The sequence below is a fragment of the Ambystoma mexicanum genome, chromosome 10, assembly GCF_040938575.1.
Source record: "Ambystoma mexicanum isolate Mex_15411 chromosome 10, UKY_AmexF1_1, whole genome shotgun sequence".
NCBI classification, from domain to species: domain Eukaryota; kingdom Metazoa; phylum Chordata; class Amphibia; order Caudata; family Ambystomatidae; genus Ambystoma; species Ambystoma mexicanum.
Genome location: NC_090932.1, coordinates 1,400,892,910 through 1,400,916,757, shown reverse-complemented (window position 1 = coordinate 1,400,916,757; position 23,848 = coordinate 1,400,892,910). Strand labels below are relative to the sequence as shown.

The following is a 23,848-nucleotide window of genomic DNA, read 5'->3' as shown; positions in this document are numbered from 1 at the left end:
TGTAGTGGACCTCGACTCAGCCGTCGATCTGCCTTGCTCTGTGCTCGATAGCTGGCTCTGGACGCAACGTCAGGTATCGTATATATACCACATCATTATGCCCTGTACTTCAGTTCCTTTTTCCAGCGCATACGACACCCTGCTCTGAGGAACACAGTGTTACCAAGTCCTTGACTCTTTTTTTGTCATCAGTTCGTCAGATTTGTTTATTTTTTACCGCGAGATGTCCGCGCCTCAGAGTTTGGGTTTTAAAAGGTGCGCTGACTGCCACTTTAAAATGTCAGTGACCAACCCATACGACATATGTGTGTGGGCCCTCGGCACGAGTCACGACACTGAGTGGTGCTTGTTGTGTGCTAAAATTAACCTGAAATCCTTGCATGAGCAGGCAGCCTAACTCGCGGCGGTCGGCTGTCTGGACTCTGAGGTCGGAGACTGAGAGGGCCTACCCCCGAAAAGAGAAACATTGGCGTAAGATGAAGAAGCAGTCCCATTTGAGGAGCCACTCTTCCTCGTCAATGTCTCATAGGAAACCACCGGCACCAACGAGATTCGGAATCTTCGTCGGAAAGAGGTAAGACATCGGCTGGGCTGACCACTCGGCAAGAGTTGGATGAGTTTAAATGTCAAATGCTAGCGATGTTTGAGAAACACGCAGGTGCGGGTGCTCCCCCCCCAAGCAGTAGGCCTCGGTGGCAGCAGCGGCACTCTGTACTCCTGACCCCGCACAGGCCTAGCTTCCGGCTCCACACCGAGAAGGCACCTAAACCCTTGATGCCTGGGCCTTCCCATGAGCCGCAGCGTTCAGGCGTCTCTGATGCCTCCTCCATGCCCAAACCCCATTTGACGTCAACAGTTATTCCATCAACGTCGAGGAGTAAGCCCTCGGTATTGACAATCAGCAACAGATCTTTTGTCCCGCTCTCCCCGACCGATTTCTTCGGTTCCATGGCATCCATCTTTGGCACTGATGGTGGAGATGACCAAGGTAACATCCTGTGTATATAGGGATGGGGGGTGTCGACTCTTTTGATGACCAAGCAGATCTCCTGGCATTGGCACAAGGGCTCCACAATGCCAGCAGGCTAGACACATCCCCAAATGTGGAATTACAGCAAAGCCAGCCTTACACCCATGCCAAATTTCGGTCACTAGTGGATAGGGTGGCCGATACTTTAGGGCTGAAAGCTGTGGCAATGCCAACCCAAGGATATTAATTGACAGACATCCTGAATGAGGGCCCAGTTACTGAGAGACATATACCACTGAACTGGTGATCACCGATCCAGTAGCCTCCTTGTGGCAGCATCCCTGCTCCATTCCTCCGCTAAGGTCCACTGTGACCGGGAAGTACAGACCGGCAAGAGGAGACCCATCATTTTTGTCTTCTCACCCTTCTCTGGAAGGTAGGTCTTGTGCAGGCAGCCACAGTTTCCACCAGCCCGGCTTCCTCGAATCTACCTTCCGACGGGGAAGGTAAGAAGATTGATGCAATGGTGACGAAAGTATTCACATCTGGGAGCATGGCCTTAAAAGCCACTAATATGGCCTGTAGATTTGCCAAATAGTCTTTCGGCCTCTGGAAGGCAGTAGAACAGGCACCCAATACATTTCTGAGGGGGCGATGCAAGACGGTTTTGCACAGCTGGTGCAAGATGGGAAGGAGGTAGCCAGACAGTTGCTGCAAAAGGGCCTGGACGTGTCTGGCTGCGTGGGATGTTCAATGGGATCAGCTGTAGCATTGAGGAGACAAGCCTGCCTACGATCTTCAGGGTTTCCGCCAAACATGCAGAACAGATTGCTCGACATGCCCTTCAAGGGCGAATTCCTTTTCAGCAAGAAGGCCGATGACTCCCTAGAAATATTTAAGGAGTCCAAGATCACCGCAAAATTGCTGGGCCTAGATGCGCAGCCCATCAAGCCTGCCTTCAGCTGTGCCTCTAGGGGCATGGTCTACAAGCATTATGTGCCTTACGGAAGGGTGGCGCAGCTCCCGCAAGCCAGGCAGGGGCAGAAGTGCATTGCGTGCTGCGGAAGGGGCAGGTGGGCTTCCAAAGGCCAGCAGGCAGCGGCGGGGGCAGCTCTGCCCTCTAAGCCACTTTGATTTTCCCCTCCCACGACTTTCCGGTTGGTGGACAGCTGTCAGAGCATTGGCCCCAATGGTTGGAGATTACCTCCGATGCCTGGGTCTTCGAGCTTGTGTGGTGGGGCTATTGTCTTCTTAAGGAGACCTGGGCTGCCAGGCGTTTTGGCAGGGCAGTGCTTCAAAATCTGTTGCTGTGAACTTTCTGCCTGCCTCCATTGTTTTACTGCTTGGGGAGTCTATCAGATGAGGAATCTGCGGGAGAAGGACAATCCATTGAAGGAGAAATTCTATGGCAAGACTGGAGGCGAGCATTATGCTTCAACTTCTTTAATTTACTACTCCTCAGCAGTTTCAACAAACCAATAAACCAATAACAAACACTGAAAAAAAGTCTCAACAGGCTTTTTTTCTTTTTGAACTACAATCCCCATAGTCTCTGTAGTCCTTCTCATTCCATGCCCATCTATGACCACTTCCTGTCCCTGAGCTCCTCCTCTTCTTTTACTGCTCTTCAAGCAGATAAGTACTACATCTAATCATCTCTCTATATGATGTGGAAAGCTAGAGTTTGTTTGGCTGAGTTTAGTAGTATATGACAGCGCTGCGCAGGACGTAATGCCTGACAGCATATAGATATTGATTTTGATTGTTTTTGGCTACAGGGTAGCACGGTGTCCTCTCAGCGCACGCGACCCGAATTGTGCTTGTTTCGAGTTAGTTTTAGAGGCTTAGCCCGTTGCGCGCGGGCGGCACTCCCACAGCGCATCCACCCCGTGCCGTATGACCAGCACCTCAGGGGTTGTTGCCCGGCGCCGTGGGAGCCCGAGAGCATTTATTCGAAGCGGCGCGGAAGCGCCAGGGACCTCCAGCCCCCTCCTTTGGGGAGGCGAGGCCGCCTTAGGCGAGCGAGCACCAAGTCCCTCCGGCCCCCTCCTTTGTGGAGGCGGAGCCTGCCGCCGGTGTGCGATCGCCAGGCCACTCCAACCCCCTCCTTTGCTAAGGCGGGGCCAGAATACAGTACCAGCTTCTGCGTCGCATAATTGCAGCGACGCGGAGCGGAGTACATCTACGGAGCCGGGCCCAGCAGTGATCTTATCCATTAGCTACTACGTAGCCCGGTACTGACATTAAAATAGACATTCTCCAGGAGCGAGGAAGCTCCGCACTACACGCCCATATGAAGGGCTGGAAAGTGCTGCGAGCAGAGATCTGTGGAGCATGGAATCCTCACAACGCACGACGCAGGCTGACAGCCTGAAACAAAGTCAGAGCCCTCACGACTAGAGAGTGTGTTGAGAGAAAAGGCCCATACCAGGCAATTGACATAGAACAGTCCGGTGCAGCCATATAAAATAAAAAATCAAAAATATATATATATTTATAGACATTGATTGGTATTAAGACACCAGTGCAGAAAGAACTGGTGGTGAGCAAGTAATTCTCACCAGAAGCATCTAAACAGTGAAAGGGCGTGCTCAGACACCTGTGACAGGTATACCAGGCACACAGCAACCTCCCAGAATGTCTGAATTTGAGTGAAGCGAAGAGGAGCAGTCACTAGACCTAGTTGCCAGCTTCAAGGAGGTGCTGGGAAATTCACTAATAGATGCTGTGGCTCAAGGGGTGAAACCCCTACAAGACAGGCTGGAGACCTTGGAGGCAATACTGCACCAGCCCATTGACAGCACCACAGGGACAGGACGCACGCCCACTGAACCCTCTGAAGCAGGGTCTAAGGGGAGTACTAAGGCCCCAAAGAGGAAAGCCTCTTGCGACCCACAGGGCCCTTTGGATGGGGCGAAAGAAAAGGCCCTGGAGGTGGTTGACGCCTGCAGCGTCAGACAGTGCTGAACCGCACGACCCCCACTCCAGGGGAAGAAGATGATGGAGAGGAGAACCCTGGCTCGGAAGAAGAGCCGGTAGAAGGAGACCTCCCCTCACAAGACGAGGATGAGATAGGAGAGGAGGAGGAAGTTAAACCCAGCAGAGGGAAGAGAATCCACAAATAAAAACACCTTGAGGAGGTAGACCAAGATATGTTCGACCCGGACAGCATCCGGAACCCGAGGTCATCAGACTGGCAACCATCACCAAGGGTGGCACAGTACATGACCATGAGGCTAAGAAAAGCACTCGACAAGGAGGTCCGACAGTGCCTTCGAGCGGAGTGCCTGAGAACGGACCTTCCAGGTAAAGTAGCCGAAACACCAGAGCTAGACCCCAAGATGCTCACATTCGTATCTAAGACAAGCAAGGGTCCCCGTAAGGGTATCGACAGATCTAGGAGGAGTTGTCAAGAGAAGGTGCTTGACCTAGCCGGTCCACTCGCTAAAATCATGGACCTGGCAGAAAGGGCTAGAGATACGGGGAAGAAATAGACCCTGACGCCCTGGCAGGCTGGGCACAGAGCGCAGTATACCTCCTAGGCAATGCTAACTGCGCCATCGCCTCGGAACGAAGAAGGGGGCTATTACTGAAGATCGATGCCAAACTCAGTGACCTTGCATCATATGAAGCAGGAGAGGCAGCTCAAGGACTCCTCTTCGGAGAGACTTGTGGAAAAGAAATGGGCCGCTTCGTCAGCACTTACACTTCCCTGGAGAAGGTGCAAGCCTCAATCCGCAAGATCTTTCCTAACCGGGTTTTTGCCTGGACCAGTCGCCACAGGGGTCGCATGGCTGGTCGAAACCAGGGAGGGAGAAGACCCCCAAATCCCAGAGCCCAATACTGGGAGAACAGGCAGCAGGATTCCTTCTTTCCAATCAGAGGGCGCTTCCCGAGAGGACGCAGAGGAAGAGGATCCGGTCGAGGCCAAGGATTCACACAAGTTGAGAGCAGCCCATTACCCTCCAGTAGGGGGGAGAACTGGTATGTTCTGGAGAAACTGGTGCGCGCTTTCCAGCGAGGCCTGGGTGTCCCAAACAGTTCTAGGTATGCACCTAGAATTTGTGGAGCCACCCGTGCAGGAGCGCAAGCCACACCAACAGCGATTAGAGCACGCCACAGAGCAGAGACTACTAGATCACGAGTTATATCAGCTAGCAAAAAAGAACGCCATAGAGAAGTGTCCGAGAAATCCCAGCTTCATAAGCAATATGTTTCTGGTGCACAGGAAGGAGAAAGTGCAACCAGTTATAAACTTAAAAGAACTGAACGGTTGGGTAGTCTACCGTCATTTCAAAATGGAAGGCATCCACCAACTCCGAGACTCTCTCAGAGCGGGCGATTGGTTGACGAGACTGGATCTGAAGGATGCCTACCTAACGGTCCCAGTAGGAGAGGAGTTCAGGACCTTCCTAGCTTTTCACTGGAAGGGGCAGTTTTGGCGATTCAAGACCATGCCCTTCGGGCTTGATTCGGCTCCTTGGGCCTTTACCAAGCTAATGAAGCCAGTAGCGACAGCGATAAGGGAGAAAGGTATAAGGTTGATCATTTATCTAGACGACCTCCTGCTATTGGACCTTCTCTCCACCCCCATCACCCAACCCTCTCCGTCCCTGTCCCTCTTCTTCCCCACATCTCTCAATGAGTATGTACTCCCATGGAGCCCCGTGCATTGTAAATTATGAATGAACCTACACCCATCACCTTCTCCCACCTTTCCTCCCTCTTCGACCTCTCTTTCCTCAGAGAGATTTTCCCTGCTTGTAATAGAGTGGCCACCTTCAGCTCCATAATCAAGAAACCCACTGTTGAACCTAACACTCCTTTCAACACACCCTCTCTCTGCTGCCTCATCAATCCAGAGTCCTAGGCTAATTGTCTTCAACCACATTGCCAGCTACCTCGAAATCCACTCACTTTGCGTCACTGGCCACTCACGATGCAGGGGCAAATAATACACTGAAAGGGCACATACCCACATCTCCAACTTTCTAGCCACTGCTTACCACTTTAAACTTTTTCCCTGCCTTTGACACTGTAGACTATCCATCCCACCTCCAAGCCATCTCCTCCCTTGGCTTGAGGAACACGCACTGGAATGGTTTGCCTCTTATATCTCAGACCACTCCCCCATAACATGGAACTCAAACACCTGCTTACCCACACCTCTTCTTGTGGACCTCAAGGATTTGTTCTCAGGCCACTGCTCTTGATTTCTACACTACATCCCCAGGAAAGCTCATCTCCTCCTTTAGATATCATTACCACTTCTTTGCCAAGGAAACAGAGATATTCTTCTCCTTTCCCTCCTTCTCCCCTGACATCTCTCAACACATCACCAGCTTCCTTACAGCTTTTGGTCACAGAATGGGGCTAGCTGTCTGATGCTGAACTCCTCCAAAACTTAAATCGTACTTCCCCCAGCCTTAAATGCTAAGCCCACTCTCTCCTCTGTTATCCCCTTTCCTCCTGGAATCCTCACTCCCGCACCCAAAGCTTGCAACCTTGGGGGGTCATCTTTGACAGTGACCTCAGACTCCAACAGTTCATCACGTTATGGCCATGGCTATGTCAGCCAATCATATCAATATCAGTAAAATCCATCCCTACCTCACCCACCACTCGGCCAAAACATTAATCACCACTCATGTGTTAAGCAAACTTGTCTATTGCTGAAGCCTACTCCTTTGTCACACCCTTTACTCTTTTACTCCCCTCAACAAGGTCCTGAACCCTTCTACACACACTCATTATGATTGATCTCAATCCTCCCCTGCCTCAACGCTCTGCCAGCCACCATTTTGGATTTCTCTTCAAATACCTACTTCTTGTCTCAAAATTAATTCACTGTTTTGCCCCCCCTACCTTGTTGTTGCATCTCCTTGTACTCTTCCTCTCAAACTCTACGTTCCTCCTCCCTTCTCAACCTTGCAGTCCCCCGCAACCTCTGTGCCTCCTCCTGCTTCCGCTCCTTCTCCCTAGTTGCCTCCCTACTAGAATGTTCTGCTGAGACATCAAAGACATCTCATCTGTTGAAAGATTTAGGACCAGAGTCAAACTCCAGCTCTTGACAGGTGAAGAGGCTTCTCAGACCCCACAGCCCCCTGTCCTACCACAATTCTTCCCTTCCTACTAGACCTCATTGCTTGCTCCACTTTTAAATATATAAACACCTATAGTCCCATAAACTGTGGCCGCAGGGCGTATTATGCGTAATATTTAGGTCTATCCCCTAGTCTACATCCCTGCTCCATGTCCCATTACCCTACACCCTCATCAACCAGTTAATCAGACTCAAGCATTCTCAATCAAAAGGCTCACTACAAAGAAACTTCCTCTGTCTGTGTACCACTTTGATGCTTATGTACACAGTTTCTGTTCGAAACAACACTTATTATGAATTGCATTAAACATAAAATCTAAATGGGTTTGATTGCATCATGTGGCTTTCTCAGAAGGAGTCAGAAGAGTATAGCAACGTGTCAAAATAGAATCCTGGCCCAGTCAAGTTTACGTCTGAGTCTGTCTACATAGTCAAGTCTACGTCTGAGGTATAGACTGCGGGTGGTATATGTATATTGCAATAATCCTGGAAAGTCTCATCACATCAACTTCCTAATGCTGAAGACTACTTTTTCCAGCAGGAAAATCCTTTCTTCTCCAAGGGAAAATCTTTCAACAAGTCATCACAGGACACCATGCCTGAACTGTTCCATTTGAACAAAGTAAAAACAATTTCCATTCCTTATAACCTTACTACTTAGATCTTGGATTTTTACAATCATCTAATGATTTTGATAGTGTATTTCGAGATAAAAAACATTGTTACAGTGGATGCTCTTAATGGGGTCCACCACGTTCAAGACTAGTGGACTATAAATGCAGCAGTGATTTAGATGTTCAGTAGTTGAAATAATTACCATCATTGAGGTCACCCTCAAATATAGCTATTGGCTAGAACAGTAGGTGTTTTTTTACACTTCCCATATGGGTCTATGCCTTGAGAATCTGAAGAAGTCTCTCTTTGAAGAACAGTGGAACAAGGACATGTATGCCTTGCCAAATTGTTTTCTAGTTCTAGGATTGTTTAAAGGCTCAAATCATTAGTAGGGTTTTTCACAGATTCTATTTTCGTGCATTTCTTATTCCTACAAACATCAAGGAATTCCCATGCCTCAGAGAATACATGCACATTCCACGAGAGCAAAGGCAGCATCATGTCATGAGCTCATAAATTTGCAGGTCAACCCAGTGGGCCACAGCCAATGATTTCGGCAAGCATCGTTCTTTAGGTTCTACCTCAGAAGGGGTGGATCTTTAGTCCGAGCCGTTTTGGACAACCTATATGCTTAAACCTGATGAGCATATGCTGTAACCCGCTTCCAATGCTTTTGGTCTATATAAACGTGTTCCCAAACCAATTATGAAATAGGGTAATAAAGGCTAGCAACAAAGGAAAAATTACCTTAATTTTGATTTCAGTACTCTAAGTCTTCACCTTTCCATCCACTCCAGTACATGCTATGCTTCAACCACACTGGTATTAGAGCAAAAACCTATCGAAGAAAGTGTAGCCGTTGGTGACCCACTTACATAAGGGAGGGAGCAAAACATTGAGGGTGGGTTGGACATTTTCCACATTCAAATACTGGAGCAGCACAGAAAATGACTGTGCAGAGATTGACAATGTTTGCTCCCAATGCAAATAATTACATTTTGCCATGGACAAAGCTGTAAACGTCCTCTACTGTGTTTACCTTGCATCCACACCAGCAAATTGTTCACCTTAATCCGTACCGAGACGACTAGTGACTAGTAGATTTGAGTTTCGTCATCAAATCAGGCCTTTATAAGCCTTCAGAAGGTATAGGAGACTTGGGGTATTCAGTAAATCAATCAAACCCTTGGCTGGTACCATCTCATAAGATTTAGATTTTTGGACCAGTCTTGGATGCAGGGAAGAAAAGGATTTCACTCCACTAGATAAGACTTTGTCAATTTGAAATGCATGTTTTTATTTGCTCAGTTAAAAAAGTTGGACATTATTGCTCAGCTAGTCCAATCCATCTCCTTCAATATCTTTTTTATGAGGGTGGGTCAGCGTACAAACAGAGAGTCCATTTCAGGTGACGCACGCAAACGGATGGGGTCCATGAAAATGACCTAAAGAGAAAGCAATCTATAAGCACCTTTCTCAAACTTATAAATAAGGGAGATCAAGAGCTGACAGTATTGGAATCATCAGGATTGTGATTTTTCCTTTTTTTCACCTTTATAGATGCAGCAGAAAACAGTGACAAGCAATATCTTCAAAGGAAAGAAGGATGGCTACAAACAAAGTTTAAATAAGCCCTATGTTGACACCAGGATTAGTAAGTATTTTACTAACAGGAAATGTGCTTAACAATATGAAACCTGCATTCGCACCAATCCACACTTTAGGCACTATCTCCTTTATACATCGACAAACAACAAATGACTTCCACCATGTATTATAAAAGAAGACAAATGGTCTCATTATTAGTTTGGTGGTATCCCACTGGTAAATCCAGCACTTGATCTGCCGGAATTACCAGCCGTTTACAAGTGCCGGTAAGTGTATGTAATTCCCCATTCCATGGAGTCCCTAGGACTCCATTGGGAGGAATTGCTGGTATTACTGGCAGCGGTAACACTGGTGCCAGTAAAACCGGTATTTGTGGTGGTGCGGTGCCAGAATTACAGGCAGCCCGGAGCTGCATGTAAATCTGGCCACCCCACCACAAAACATGTATTTTGTATTTTTGTATTTTATTTATTTGTAAAGCGCTCCTGGTCCTGAGGCATCTGGACGCATGTCTTACAGAAAATAGCATTACATAAAATAAGCAATCTTGTTCATGGGTTACAACACGAAGTCGGGACAATACACAGTATTGAGTTAATGCCAGCTTAACAAGGATGCACCGAATAATACAGCAGGTACAAAAGATAACTCAGGCAGGTACAATAAACAGGTAAAAAAAAGTGAGAGTGGCAGTGCCGGTTGTCAGGGGGGAGCATGGTAAATTACGCATTATAGGGAAGGTAATAGTAAGGGGCAACATGGAAAGGAGAGCCCTCTAGATAACACAGCCAAGAATAGCTAAACTTATGAATGCTGCCCAGCAAGATCCAATTCATGGAGCCAACGTTTAGTATTGCTCTTAAATAGTTGGAAGGAGGGTTCGGATCTGAGGGAGGAGGGAAGCGTGTTCCAAAGCTTGGCCGCCAGAACATGGAAACTGGAGCCTCCAGCTTTTTGGAGCTTAAATCTAGGGATGGAAAGGGTGTGAAGTGAACTTGAGAAGCTCTTAGGGGTCTTGTGGAAGTAAATGTGTGCAGAGAGTCGGTTAGTGAGGTCTGCTGGGGCGAGATTCACCCTTGATTTGTGCATCAATGCAAGGGTTTTTTAAGGGAGATTCTCTGCTCAACAGACAGCCAGTGAAGGTTACATCTTGTGTCCGATATGTGGAGTTTCCTCAGAGTGTTGAGGGCGGCCCTGGTGGCATTGTTCTAGGTCACTTGGAGCTTATTGATATTTCTGTGGCTGTCCCTAAGTAGAGGGCGTTGCAGTAATCAATTTTGGCCATGACTAGGGTTCTAGCAAGGGTACTATTGGATGTCGTAAGGAAGGGCCTGCACGCAGTAATTAGTTTGCAAGTTTACGCTGATGCTGCTACCACAGCGTTAGTTTGTCTGGTGAAAGATAGTGTGGCATCAAGGTAAATACCTAGCGTTTTAGTATTATTGGAGACCTTGATAGTGTTGCCATCAATAGTGAAGGAATTCAAGGCCGAGTCCAGCTTATTAAGTCTAATGTGAGAGCCAAGGATTAGTAACTCAGTTTTCTCATCATTTAGGCAGAGTCCATGATGCGCCATCCAAGCTTGGATGTCTGAATAGATTTCGTTAAGGGCTTTTGTGTCTGTTGCGTGGTCGCCAGTAATGGGAATGAGTATCTGGGTGTCGTCCATGTAATTGGTATACATGACACCCAGATAATCGAGAATGTCAAAGAGAGGCTTCGTAAACACATTACAAAGAGTGGGGGAGACACACGATCCTTGCGGGGTTCGGCGGAAGCAGATGGTGAGAAGACCCTCATATTTCTATTTGCAAAGAACGATTTAATCCAAGATGTAGCTGTATCTGAGAAGTGGGCAGCTGTTTTCAGGTGGTGGCAGAGAGTTTGGTGGTTGACCAAATAAAAAGCTGCCGATAGATCAAGCATAAAGAAGTAGGAGGGCTAATTTATCCTTGTCTTTTATGTCTTGGATTTGTGTTATGAGGTCAATCAAGGCCGTTTCCGTACCGTGTCTGGGGCCGAAGCCTGATTACCTGAGACCCAAGAGATTGTTAGTTTCTAAGTAAGCCTCTATTTGCAGGTAGGCTGCCCGTTCCAATATTTTTAGTAGAAAGGGCACTGTTGTAATAAGTCTATAGTTGGAAGGGTTACTAGGGTCAAGAGTAGGTTTTCTGATTAGGGGGATGACCCAAGCATCTTTGAGGTTATCAGGCACAATTCCTGTTTTGAAGGAGGCATTAATGAGATAGGTAATGCAATGAGCAAGGTCATGTGCGGCCGCTTTATGTGCGGGGTATAGGTCACCTTGACAGTTGGACGGTTTGAGCTTCCTGATAATGTTATTCACTTCCCAAATGGACAAAGGTGAGAAACTAAATGGTTTAAGTGAGGGCTCAGGCGGGGTGATATTGTACGTAGCTGGTTTGGATTCTGGATCTGCAAGTAGACTACATTTTTTAGAGTTAATTTTGGTTTGTAACATAGATATTTTATCAAGGAGAGGCTTTTGGATGTTGGTGCACCACAAGGAGTCTGTGATGCATTTGTCAATGGGGGCCATAGGTGATTCAAGTTCTCTGAGGATCTTGAACAACTCTTCTGTATTGGATTCAGCTTGTATGATTTGTTTATTATAGGTGTCTTTTTTGGCTAGAATGATAGCTTCTTTGTAGTTGGAAGAAGCTGTGGTCAGGATACTTTTATTGGCTTCAGAAGGGCAGTTTTTCCAGTGTGCCTCAGCATTTCTCTTCGCTTTGCGCAGATCTCATAGGTGCAGTGCAAACCAGGAGTTGAGGTGATATCGTGGCTTGGGTTTGCAAAGTTTTAGAGGGGCTATGGTGTTTCGTGCTTTTAGAATGGCGTGATTGTAAATATCCACTAGAACTGTAGGATCTGAGTCAGAGGTTGATGTTTTATTGAGGAGGGGAAGAATAAGCGGGAGGAGTTTTTCTGTTGTAATGTCCTTCTTATTACAGGTATGAATATCAGGGGCAATGTTCAGATTAGGGCTGTTTAGGTTGGCTTTAATAGAGAAGGTTATTTTGTGGTGATCTGAGCAGACGCATGGTGTGGTAGACATCAGATTAATTGTGCAATTGAGGTCCACAAGCCAATCAAAGGTTCTACCTTTAATATGTGTAGGCTCGTTAATGTGGTGGGTGTATCCGAGATCCGATAATGTACTGGCTAAATCAGGGGCATTGGTGTTCTTGGGGTCTTTGAAGCCAAGATTAAAATCTCCTAGAATTATGCTTTGCGAGTTAGGTTTAGTATTGCTAGCAAGGAGTGTCGCAATGTCATCAGAGAATGTAGAGATAGGTCCAGGTGGCCGGTAGATAGGATGTACTGTAGCCGTATGGTTTGGTGAAAGAGGCAATTTGATAGAGATTCAGCAGATGGTATCTGAAGGTTGGGTATAGCTCTAATATCAATAGCGTTCTTAAAGATGAAGGCAATACCGCCTCCTTTAGCTTGGTTGGTGTTTCTATCACACCTGATGATGGCATAGTTGTTTGGAATGGCAAGGGACAAGGAAGGGCCAGCTGCTGCATGTAGCCACGTTTCTGTGACAGCAATGAGGTGAAGGTCCTCAGTATTAATAAAGTCTGCAATGTCCAATGCATGGGTTGGGAGGGATCTAGCATTAATAAGGGCCACTATGATCATGGTAACTTTAGTGCTCGTTTCATGGGTAGTTGGGTGAGTAGCAGTCATAGAATCAGTGCCAGAGATGGTACCTACGTCATTGGCAATGTAGTTTGGCGGTGCAAGAAAAGTGGAGGTAACGGAATCACTGCTGCTTTTTTTCCCACACTGCCAACCTTGTAATGAGGCCCATTGTCTGCAAAGGCAATACATGTATCTGTCTGTTTCTTTGTATCTATGTACCTCCTATGTACCTCTCTCCCTTTTCTCCCTCTTTCTAACTAAAAGTAAAAATGCCACAATTTAACTTTTTTCCTTCTGTGGGTTTGCAGGTGCGGGTATAGTGTCAAATGGTCAAAACATAAGTGAAAGACTTAAGACCTGCATCAAAGCTACATCTTCAAGGAGTGTGTTTTTCCTCTACAGGAGACTGTGGATAGGGGTTGCCTTACCCTCCGACCCTCTCCCTAAACTGCGGCAAGCTTTCCAAGGTTGAGAACCCATGGCTCACAAGCAAAGAGGTGTATTTCTGGGGAGCCCGCTTACTGCAGCCTCCTAGGTTGTTTTCTTGGGGTTGTCTCTTGGAAAAGCTGCCGGACATTTTCGCCAGGCTGGGCACAAGGTTGGCACTTGCTGTGTAGTCAGGTTTCATCAGAGAAGTGTGGCCGTGCTAGTTCCTTTTACCCCCTTCTCCTCTTGCTGTTTCCTCTTGTGTCGTTCTTCATCCGGACTAATCCTGTGCTATCCTTCCTACTCCTCTGCACTGTGGCACCAAATTGTACCTCCACTAACCTGAACAATATCACCTGAACCCATATGGTCCCCTTGAACCTCGCTCATCTCTTCAGACTCCTTCATTGATTGGTCCAGCTCTGTCCCCTGACCTAGCCAATCTCTCTCACTCCCTCTCCCTTTATGGTGCCTGTTCTCTTTAACAAACCTCTCTCTTCCCTCCAAGTGCACTAGTATAACCCCTCTGTTGTCTTTCCTCTACGACTCTCTTGCCTTCCTCTTTTTCCCTTGCTCCCTGATGTCACCCTCATTCTCAATCTCTCTCTCTTCCCAGTGTATATCTTCTTCTCAGTATCTTGCGACATCTCAAAATCTCTTGCAAGTTCTCTCTCTCTAAACATTTCTTCCCATCCCAATAGTACCCCTATCTCAACAATAATCTACCACTCATAATTCTCCAGAGACTTTTAAGAATGTACCTCCTTCATTCCTAAATTGATATCCCTCTCTTTCCTATTGAGGATGATATCCCTCTCCTTAGACGTCCATAGACTGTCTCCCTCTTCCTCCAACACCCCATTGTTTGTCACTGGCTTAACAAAAATATCTCCCTCGTACATCACAATGATATCTCCATTTACACTGCCAATACTGCCTGTGCTCTATCAAATATATCACTACCTATACTCCATGCTTCTCTTAACTCAATACACCACTCCACAGCCTCCCCTTCTGCCAGATCTCCACCCTCAAGTTCTCCTCGTTCAATGTTTCCAGTACACAGGTCTCACATGGTCTTCTTCTATTCTCCTGCCAGATGTTCCAGGTAGAAAACACCCTCCTTAGCCTGGTCTCCCATGGAATGACTCTGGCTGACAGGGCAAGCTGCCTTTTAAAATCTGGTCTCTCCTCCCCCTGGGTTATGGTTTGGTCCTCCTGACAGATGTTCCAGGTAGGCACACCCTCCTTAACCTGGTCTCCCATGGAATGACTCTGGGTGACTGGGAAAGCTGCCTTTTAAAGTCTAGGCTCTCCTCCCCTTGGGTGTTGCTTAAGGCAAGGGTTTGTGCCTGCGTAATGTGGGCTGTGCTATCTTGGGATTGGGCAATGTGTTGGGGGTCATGTAGGCTGAGATGGCAGGGCTGAGGTTATTTTAATGACTGCTGCTATTTTTGATTCTAAAGTTACCGTAGACATGTGTGTGGTCACAACCACCCATCTCTCTCGACCCTCTAAGGCCTGCTTCTTTCTCTCACGTGCAATGTGAGCCTGTTATTTCTAGGCCACCTTGTACTCATAGAGCTTCCTCAATCTGCAAAATATGACACACAATGAGAATTGTTTCTATCTGCATAGTGCAGGAGAAAGAAATGTATTTCCTCACCCATCAGTGACTTTGAAATGTTGCAACATTGTTACTTTATTGGGGATTTTTATTTTCCTATTTTGGGTATTTGGGTTTATCTGGGGAGGGCATTTTCCCAATTTTGGCTACTCTGGTCCAGATTCTGGGGGCCTTGGGGTCCCCAGAGGGGGCCTGGAGGGCCTGGGGCGCATTCCTGTGTCTGTCCCAGGCAAACAGGCATGGGACTTCATCACAGATGACATCAATATCAAACTTGATCAGGGCTCCGCAATCTACTGTATCCTTTGTAGTTTCATCGGAGGCATACTCACTATTGACTAACACAAAGGCAGTCAGGTTTCCATCTGTAAGACCAGATATTTCTTTCTACGCTTCTGGCACAAGATCCTGAATATTTGTATTGTCCCTTACCTCATTTCCCTGACTTTTCCCTGATGAGTGTTCATCTGAGGTCTCATCAGTTAAATTAGGATCAATAGTAACCCTGAAATAACTAATGCCCCTAAGGAGAGGCCCTACAAGAGCACCCTGTTTATCTGCCTCACTATGTGAACTCCAGTGGCTTGTGGCAGCATTTGTATGATGCTAATTGGGGACACTGTGCAGTACCACTGAGGTGTTCCTACAGCAAATCCCTATCTCAATTATGCACTGAGTCCAACAAACAAACTGTAGGCCTCATTCCGAGTTTGGCGAAGTGGGAAAAAAGTGCTGGTAATTTTGCTACCACCACTTTATTGGGTGGTAACAGAATTTTCTGCTGTTTTTACTGCTCCACTAAATCCTGAGCTTGGCATTGAAGCGGAGGATTCACCTCCAGCATCATGCCAAAAATCACAAAACTCTGCCACAATCCCCATGGAGTACCATGCAATCCAGAAATGGAGACAAACTTTATTTAAAATTATTTCTGTATGGTCAAAGAAACTTCAACCTTTACAAAACATCAGAACACATACATTTTCAAATTCATCCATACATATTTACCTTAATACATTATTAGAACATCAATTATAAACCGAATACAATTCATCCAAAATACCCCAGAATTAATTAATATATCTATACAGCACCTGTAAAACCTATGATCCTATTCAATGTTGCATCAAATCATCGTTCATTCCATACGAAAGTGTAAACATCCTAAACAACGAATTACAGCAATACATATTATAGTGGAGTGACCACCTAAACAGTCTGAAATTAACTTCTTTTACGATTGTGCCAAAAAGTAAAGTGTGCAGTGCATCTACAGCTTTACAATAAACCAGCTGATGATTCGAAGCTTCCAGTTGTTTTTATCTATACAAATAAGACAATAGGAATCCTTTACAGTAACCAGAGAGCGGCACAATAAAATGTCCCCCGTGTGAAACAGATTCCATCTTTTTGACAAAAATCTTCTCTATAATGTCGATCTGGGAACTCGCTCAAGTAGGAGGCCATAACCCCCAATTTCTTGTGCTCCCAGTTCAGTGTTGCAATGATGAGAACTTGGGTAGTGTATTAATAGTTGAGCTCCAATCCATTGAATATAGCGAATATAGTGTTGCAAATAACTTCCATTACCGAGTCCTGGTCAATTTCTATTCGCCATTTGTTTTAACCATTCCCATTGCTGTCCAAAGAGGACTCTGCAGAATTATTGTCATAGGTATAAAGAGACAAAAAATGGTTCACCCAATCCACCTCAGAGACTGAGTTAATCTGATTGACTACCGGCCCATGGTCAAGCTTGTTTATTATTTCCAGCAGGCCCCCAAGTCTTTATTACTTAGTGTACCTGACATATGCTCTGCATCCTGTTGTATGATCCGAGAACGCCGGCCCTTTAGAAGACTTTCACATCTTGGCCTAACCTTTTTCTTCAAACCAACATTGAGCATCCTGTCAAAAAGACACTTTCACATTTTTCCTATCTGATCTCATTTCTTTTTTGGCTTGTGCTAGTTCTATATTAAAAGCATGCACCAGAGCCACCTTTTTTGGCAGGTTGCCAACCAGACTTGCTAAAAAATACAGAGAATACAATATCAGATATTAACTGCTCAGAGTTCGCTAAATTAAAGGAAAAGAGGTTCCATTCACATGGCGTTTTAGCCATAATTACGTTAATTTTACCGTTCATATGTTCAATTGAGCCATCATTCCATTTTACGTGGATTTTAGCACTATTCAATAAAATGCCCACAGGAGAGGCCAACTCCACATTTCCCAGCTGAAGGTCAAAATCTAGACTCAACAAAAAATGTAAACTAAGGCCATTTTACCACCACTCGTAATCCCGTGTAAACCCACAAGGCAAAGTGGTGGAAAAGGTAACCGATTTACCACCAAACTCTGAATGAGGCCCTTCAGAGGGGGTGGATGTTGTATTACATGGTCATAGCTACTGCCCACCCGAGAGAGTGATGGCTGAAGTTGCCAGAACCAGATATGACCTGTTTGTGAATGATGTCTAGACTCAAGCCTGTTTTCACTCTTTCTAGAAAGCCGTGGAAGAAGTAAGTTGAATGTGGGAGATCCACCAATGATTGGATAATCACAAAATGCTTAACCGAATTCACTCATGAAATTGAGAGCTGAGGCAACCCCTTCGCTTCCAATCTTCTATTTAATCAAATGACCTGCATTCTTACATTGACAACCCTGAAGAATTGTGAGGAAGCTCCTCTGTTCACTGCACACTTCCAAGAACTGTCCTGACTGCAAGACTCTGCCATGAATATGCGGCAGCAGATTTCAACCGACCAGAGAAAAGGCAGAATTGGCGATCCCTCCCATTGACCTGGCATGGCCAGCTGAGTGTCAAGCTACAAACCATTTGCCCATAGGGAGCCTGGTTTTAATACACTGACGTTAACCACAAGGAGGCGAGATTACATGTGCCAGGATGCCCAGTGACTGACAGAGTCTGTGGCCTACAGCTGCAAAGCTGGATCCAGAGTCGAGCCAATGAGTATGCTCTTTTGAGGAAGACGTGACCCCTGGAACCCTACTAGAGAGGTACATGCCAGTGAGAAGAGGAGATCCCCTGGAGACCAAAAGAAAAAGGTCCCGTACCCAAGCAAAGAGAGGGGTGAGAAATAGAGGGAGAGCGGCTTTTGTCCTAGAAGAATAGATGTGAAGAGAGAGAGCAGGGTACTATATCCCAAGGAGAGTGAGGAGGGCACTATATTCCTGGGTGCGGATTAGTGAGCAGGGCACTATATCCCTAGTTGCGGAATAGTAAGCAGAGCCCTATATCCCTAAGTGGAACGGTGAGCAGGGCACCAGAGCCCTAAGTAAAAGGCAAAGAGCACAGGCCCAGTGAAGGGGTGTACTTTTTGGGCACTTGACAAAGGGAGGAAGCCCAAATGCAAAGAGAGGCAGAGAGGCCTTCTGGCCCACAGAGATAGACTGAAAGCTACATAAACATAAACAGGAGAACTTCCGATCTGGAACTTTCTGAATTTCTTTTTTGTTCACTGTCCTTCGTTGATTATCCCGAATTCAAGCACTGCATTTCCCATGGAGCGTTATGTTACAGCCATCCTGAACCAACTCCATGCAATAGTCTTATCCATTACACTGTGTGTTCCCTCAGCCATGTAACAGTTGGTAGATGATATTCTCGATGAAGAAGGAAGACACAACCTTAAAGAAATGCAACTGCCTTCTTATTAAAGGGCCATTAGAAATGAGGACACTCTAGCATCCGTCCAAGAACTGATGTTTTACATCTTATGCAACATCAAGATACATAATGCACATTATCCAATCTCACCCTTTGATTACATATATTCTACAACAGTGCAAAACACACCTGGTGAGATTTCACTGCTTGCTCCTACAGTTTTCTCATCGCATGCAACATGTTGTGCCTTCTTTAATTGGACTTGCACCGCCTTGCCCACTAACTCTGCCCCATGGGTAGCCTCTCCATTACTACACCACCCCTATTTCCACTGCAGTTGTTAAGACCATGTTTGCTCACCAAGACAGGTTACCTGTACATTAGTCTCTCCTGAGGTTTTATGCTCAACACCAATTTCTAAAAATACTACACAGTATGACATTCGTAAATATACACATGAATGGCAACACATAACACTGACATAATGTCCAGATACTACTGACCAAGGATTCCCTCCTGGACAACATTGCAAAATGTCCAGGGAATGGTCTCTATAACCTGTAACCTATAAAAGGGCTGGCAAATATACATAGAGCTGATGTAGACCATAACCGTATTAGATCATATATAGAAAACATTATGCAGACCCTTTTTTTTCTACACTGCATCTGGTTGCTCACAGAGGAAAGAAATACAAAGCACCTAACAGCCTCTCCAAGCCTCCAATCTCAGTCCAAACTGTTTCTGTGGAAGTAGCATCAGCAAGGGGGAAACCAGTCCATTTTGTTGATGCAGTGGCAGAAATGACATGCCTTTGACAAATAGGTTTCATCAACAGTGTCCACTAGTGTCAGAGGAGTACATTTAATGGAGATTTCATCATGGTTTGCGGTGGAGAGGCAGAATAGGATAAGACAGTTTGTTAGCCTGATTTTACAAGAAAACCAGAGGAAGCCACAGATGTTCTGGTTAATGGCATAATATCAGGAAACATGCACGTGAAACATGCAGTAAGCGTTACAGGTTCAGGATTTAGACAGAGATGTAACTGTGCGCTGTTGAGATGGAATACCTGGGTAAAGGCAGCTCATTCTTATTTGGATGTCCAGACAAGCATTTGAGGCATGCCCTTTAATTGAAATTGAACTTTTCAGTAAGAAGTCCGATGGTCTACGACAATGCATGAAGAATGACTTGCACAGGGCCATAACATTGATCCTCCAGAGCAAATTATGTCAGTGAATTGGAGGATTACGTCATGGATATAATAGCTCCTAAAACGTCTCCTCAGCTTATTAGGAATACAGATAGACACAGTCTTCTGCTTTACCAGACTGCATACAAACGAGACAGTACAGTAGCACTCACAAACCAGTCCACACAGCCACACAGACCCAACCTGCAAATCAAAACCCCTTTAACATCTCAACACTCCAACTGGACAGCGAACAACTAAACATTTATAGATATGTCATTTAATAACAATATACATGTGGTTTCTAGGCATCATACCAACATGTCAAACTTGGGAATTGCAACAAAGGCCACTTCCAATGTATCCCAAAAATAGAAAGAAGAGACATCTCAAACTCCTAAAGAAGGAGATGGACTCCATTTACTTCCTGTGCGAAAGAGGTACATTCAGTGAGATCCACATTTAGACAAGCATCTCAACAAGCATCTCAGAAAGCAATCCTTCAAGGGGAGAACATTTTCAGACCATCATTCCTGTCCTCTGTCAACAGAGGTTTCTGAGTGCAATCGATCTAGAAGACGCTTACTCCCTCATTTTCCTTAATGTTCCGCTCAGAGGATACCTTTAGTTCATGGTTGGGGAATCCCATTAACAGTTATGGTTTCTGCAGGTTGGACTGAGGTCTGACCTTTTGGTATTCACAAAATGGCTATCCCCAGTGGCAGTACTCTCGAGCAGAGCAGCATTTATGTCTTCCTGTACCTTAAAGGTTGGCTCCTATAAGCGACAGATAGGATGCAGACTGACAAGAAACTAGCTACAATATTGGATCTCTACTGATCTGTTGGTTAATCATTTCAGCTGCTAGTGTTGCACTTGTTTTCATATCACAGCAGAGATCTCATTGAAGCCTAGAACAATTACAATGAGCCTAGCCATGTGTGGCATGACCTATATAACATTCATTCCAAGTACAACCATAATCACTTGCTCACTTCAGTGTGCGTCTGGGTGTCCTACTTTTCTCCCCTGCCTTATGTTGACTTAGAATGCAATCAAAACTAGGCTGTCTAATCCGACGAAGTAACCAGAGATGGGGAAGATGCTGTACATTGAAGATTATCTGATAAGAATGCCCTAACATGACCAAGTGACTATGCAACTATTCTAAAAGGGATTTACTTTGGTACCCAAAACCACAAAGGAGAGTGATGGCCAACATCTCCCTTCCAGGATGACACGCATAACTACAGGATCTCAAAGTTAACGCGCCTCCGGTCTTCAGAAGAGGAAAGCATTTGTGTAAACATTCTGGAACCCAGAGTTGGAATACCTCCCTGTTATCCTTCCAACCATCAGTATAAAAGAAGGTTGTTAATGCCCTAACTGTCAAATCAAACACCACGTTTTACTTAAGATGAATGAAACAAGATGGAATAGGTTCTGTTAAGGGGCTACACTTCTTTGGGAATGGGCTATAGCTTTGATAACTTTTCTAATCCTACAGGGGTTGCCATAGCCAAAGAATGCAAGCTTTTTTCTTCATGATTCATTTGCTGATCTCACGTCCAAGATGGAAACGGTCTGCATACTCACGGTCTGGAAAACTTTTTGCCTCCTAGAAGCTAATTAACCCTATTCTCTGAATTCTTTTGTCTCTTCATATTACTCTTATTTCTGCCTGCTAGTAACCAGTCAGGATTTCTATACACCTTCTTTTGTTTTTTTACTTTTGTTCCATTTTGGCTTGGTGTCTCTCAAAACTGTGACAAGTGGGAGCTGAACACAGATGGACTGAATCCCGTGTTTTGGTGATTGCATGGCCCAACAGTGTTTTCTTCACACATAAGGATAGTCCTGGTTACTATGCAAGGCCTCCCAGATATACCTTTGATTTAAACAAAGTGACTTGCTCACTTAGGGGACAAATGGGGCACACATATTCTTCTAAACTTAATCTCAGGATATGTTTACCTTTATTGTTACATTAACACAATGGGCAATCAAATAATACATGATAAATGTTGAGATGAAAAGTTCTGCTCCACATTAGTCATATACAAAATGCCCCTAGACATTGTCAATTTCATCATGACATGGGCCCACATTTGTGTTCAAAACATTCCTTAATGTGGCTAAGGAGTAGTGCCCCTCAAACGATCTCTGCCTTAATGCCAGTAAGACTGAGATCCTTCTCATTGGGACCCCTGTGCCTGCTTTCCGACTCTCACTCTGGCCACCCTCCTTGGGCCCTCTACCCTTGCGTTCTCGGAGGCAAAAAGCCTTGGTATCATCTTCGACTCCACTCTCTCCTTCTCTCCTCACTTCTCGGACCTTGCCAAGAAGGCCCACTTCCATCCGCACCTTCTCAGAGTTATTCTACCTTTTCTCACCTTCCCCCAAAGGCTCACTGTCTCCAGAGCCCTGGTTCTCTCCAGGCTGGACTACTGCAACTGCCTCTTTATTTCATCCCCTGCAACTAATCCAGAACAGGACTGCAAGACTTATCCTTGGGTTCAAGCCCAGGGACTGCATCTCTCAAGCCATTACATCTCTCCACTGGCTCCCGTTTGCTGCAAGGATCAAGTTCAAGACCCTCTGCATCATCCACAAGGCTTTCTGGGTCAAGGTCCCTCACTATATCCAACTCTCTCTGCCTAAATACCTTCCTTCTAGAGCCCTTCACTCAGCTACCTCTAACTCTCTGAGGGTCATATGCTTCTCCAAGCAGAGAGTGGGGGACAGATCTCTCTCCTCTGCAGGTGCCTCTCTGGAACGGTCTCCCTGCCCCTCTTAGGCTTGAGACAGACCACCTGAAGTTCTGGAAGTGGCTCAAGACCTTCCTTCTCTCCTAAGCCTTCTCTCTCTTGCTTCCTTGCTAACTTACCTGTCTGCTGTGCTGACTGGTTGCTTGGTACCCTCAGAGTGTCACTGGATACCAGGCTCCACCATGACCAGTCTTCCCTGCACTGCCTCCTGGTCTACCATGCACTTAGGGGCTAGGGTGGCTACTCAAAACCAGATAAATATAACACAGTGGCTATATTAACAAATGTGGCTAAATATAACAGTGGCTACACTCAAATGGAGGTAAATTGAACACTTAGGCTATACTCAAAGGCAGCCAGGTTTGAATGGGGGTGAGTTTTAAGTCAAAGCTAGATTCTACTCAACGTCTATACTAAAACAAAGGGCTACATTTGACACAGTGGATATACTCAAAAGGAAGCTAAATATAACAATGGTTATACTAAAATGACGCCTACATTTAACAATGGCTATACTCAAAAATGCTGTTAAATATCACACAGTTGCTACACTAAAGAAAATGCTACAAATTATAACACACTGGCTATACTCCAATGCAGCTGGGTCTAAATGGGGTGAGCTTTAAGCAGGGCTACACAGTGGCTGTACTCAAAGAATGCGGCTAAGTATGACACAGTGGATATTCTAAAGAATGCAGCTAAAGAAAACACAAAGGTTTTACTCAAGAATGCAGATAACTATGAGACAGTGGCTATACTAAACAAATGCAGCTAAATGTGAGACAGTTGTTATACAAAAAATTATGTAGCTAAGTATGAGACAGTGGCTATACTAAAAAATGCATCTAATATATATATATATATATATATATATATATATATATATATATATATATATATATATATCAGTGGTTATACTCATAAATGCTACTAAATATAAGACATTGGGCCTCATTACGACCCTGGCGGAAATCGAAAAACGATGGCGGAAATGCAATACCGCCATCGAATAGCGCTCGGTGCGATTATGACCCGTCACCGCAAAGTACGATGCCATTAGCGACACCGTAGTGAACGCCAACACTAACTGCACCAAGTACGCACGCGCGCGCCATGCCAAACCGTAATTACCACCATGGCGCAACAGTACGCGAATTCTGACCCTAGCGGACATGCACCTAACGCCATCAAGCACGGCGGAAAGTACCATTCCGCCATGGTGAGAAGTAC

General features: G+C 45.5%; 1 protein-coding gene across 2 annotated transcripts in view; it reads left to right on the top strand.

Annotated features, from left to right (window-relative positions):
• The window catches only part of MYO1H (myosin IH), an 833,585-nt gene that overhangs the window by 625,676 nt on the left and 184,061 nt on the right, over positions 1-23,848 (top strand). For both annotated transcript variants that reach the window (XM_069619421.1, XM_069619420.1), the window contains one exon: positions 9,249-9,342. In XM_069619421.1, coding sequence (XP_069475522.1) covers positions 9,249-9,342 — 94 coding nt within the window. The remainder of the gene's footprint in view (positions 1-9,248; positions 9,343-23,848) is intronic.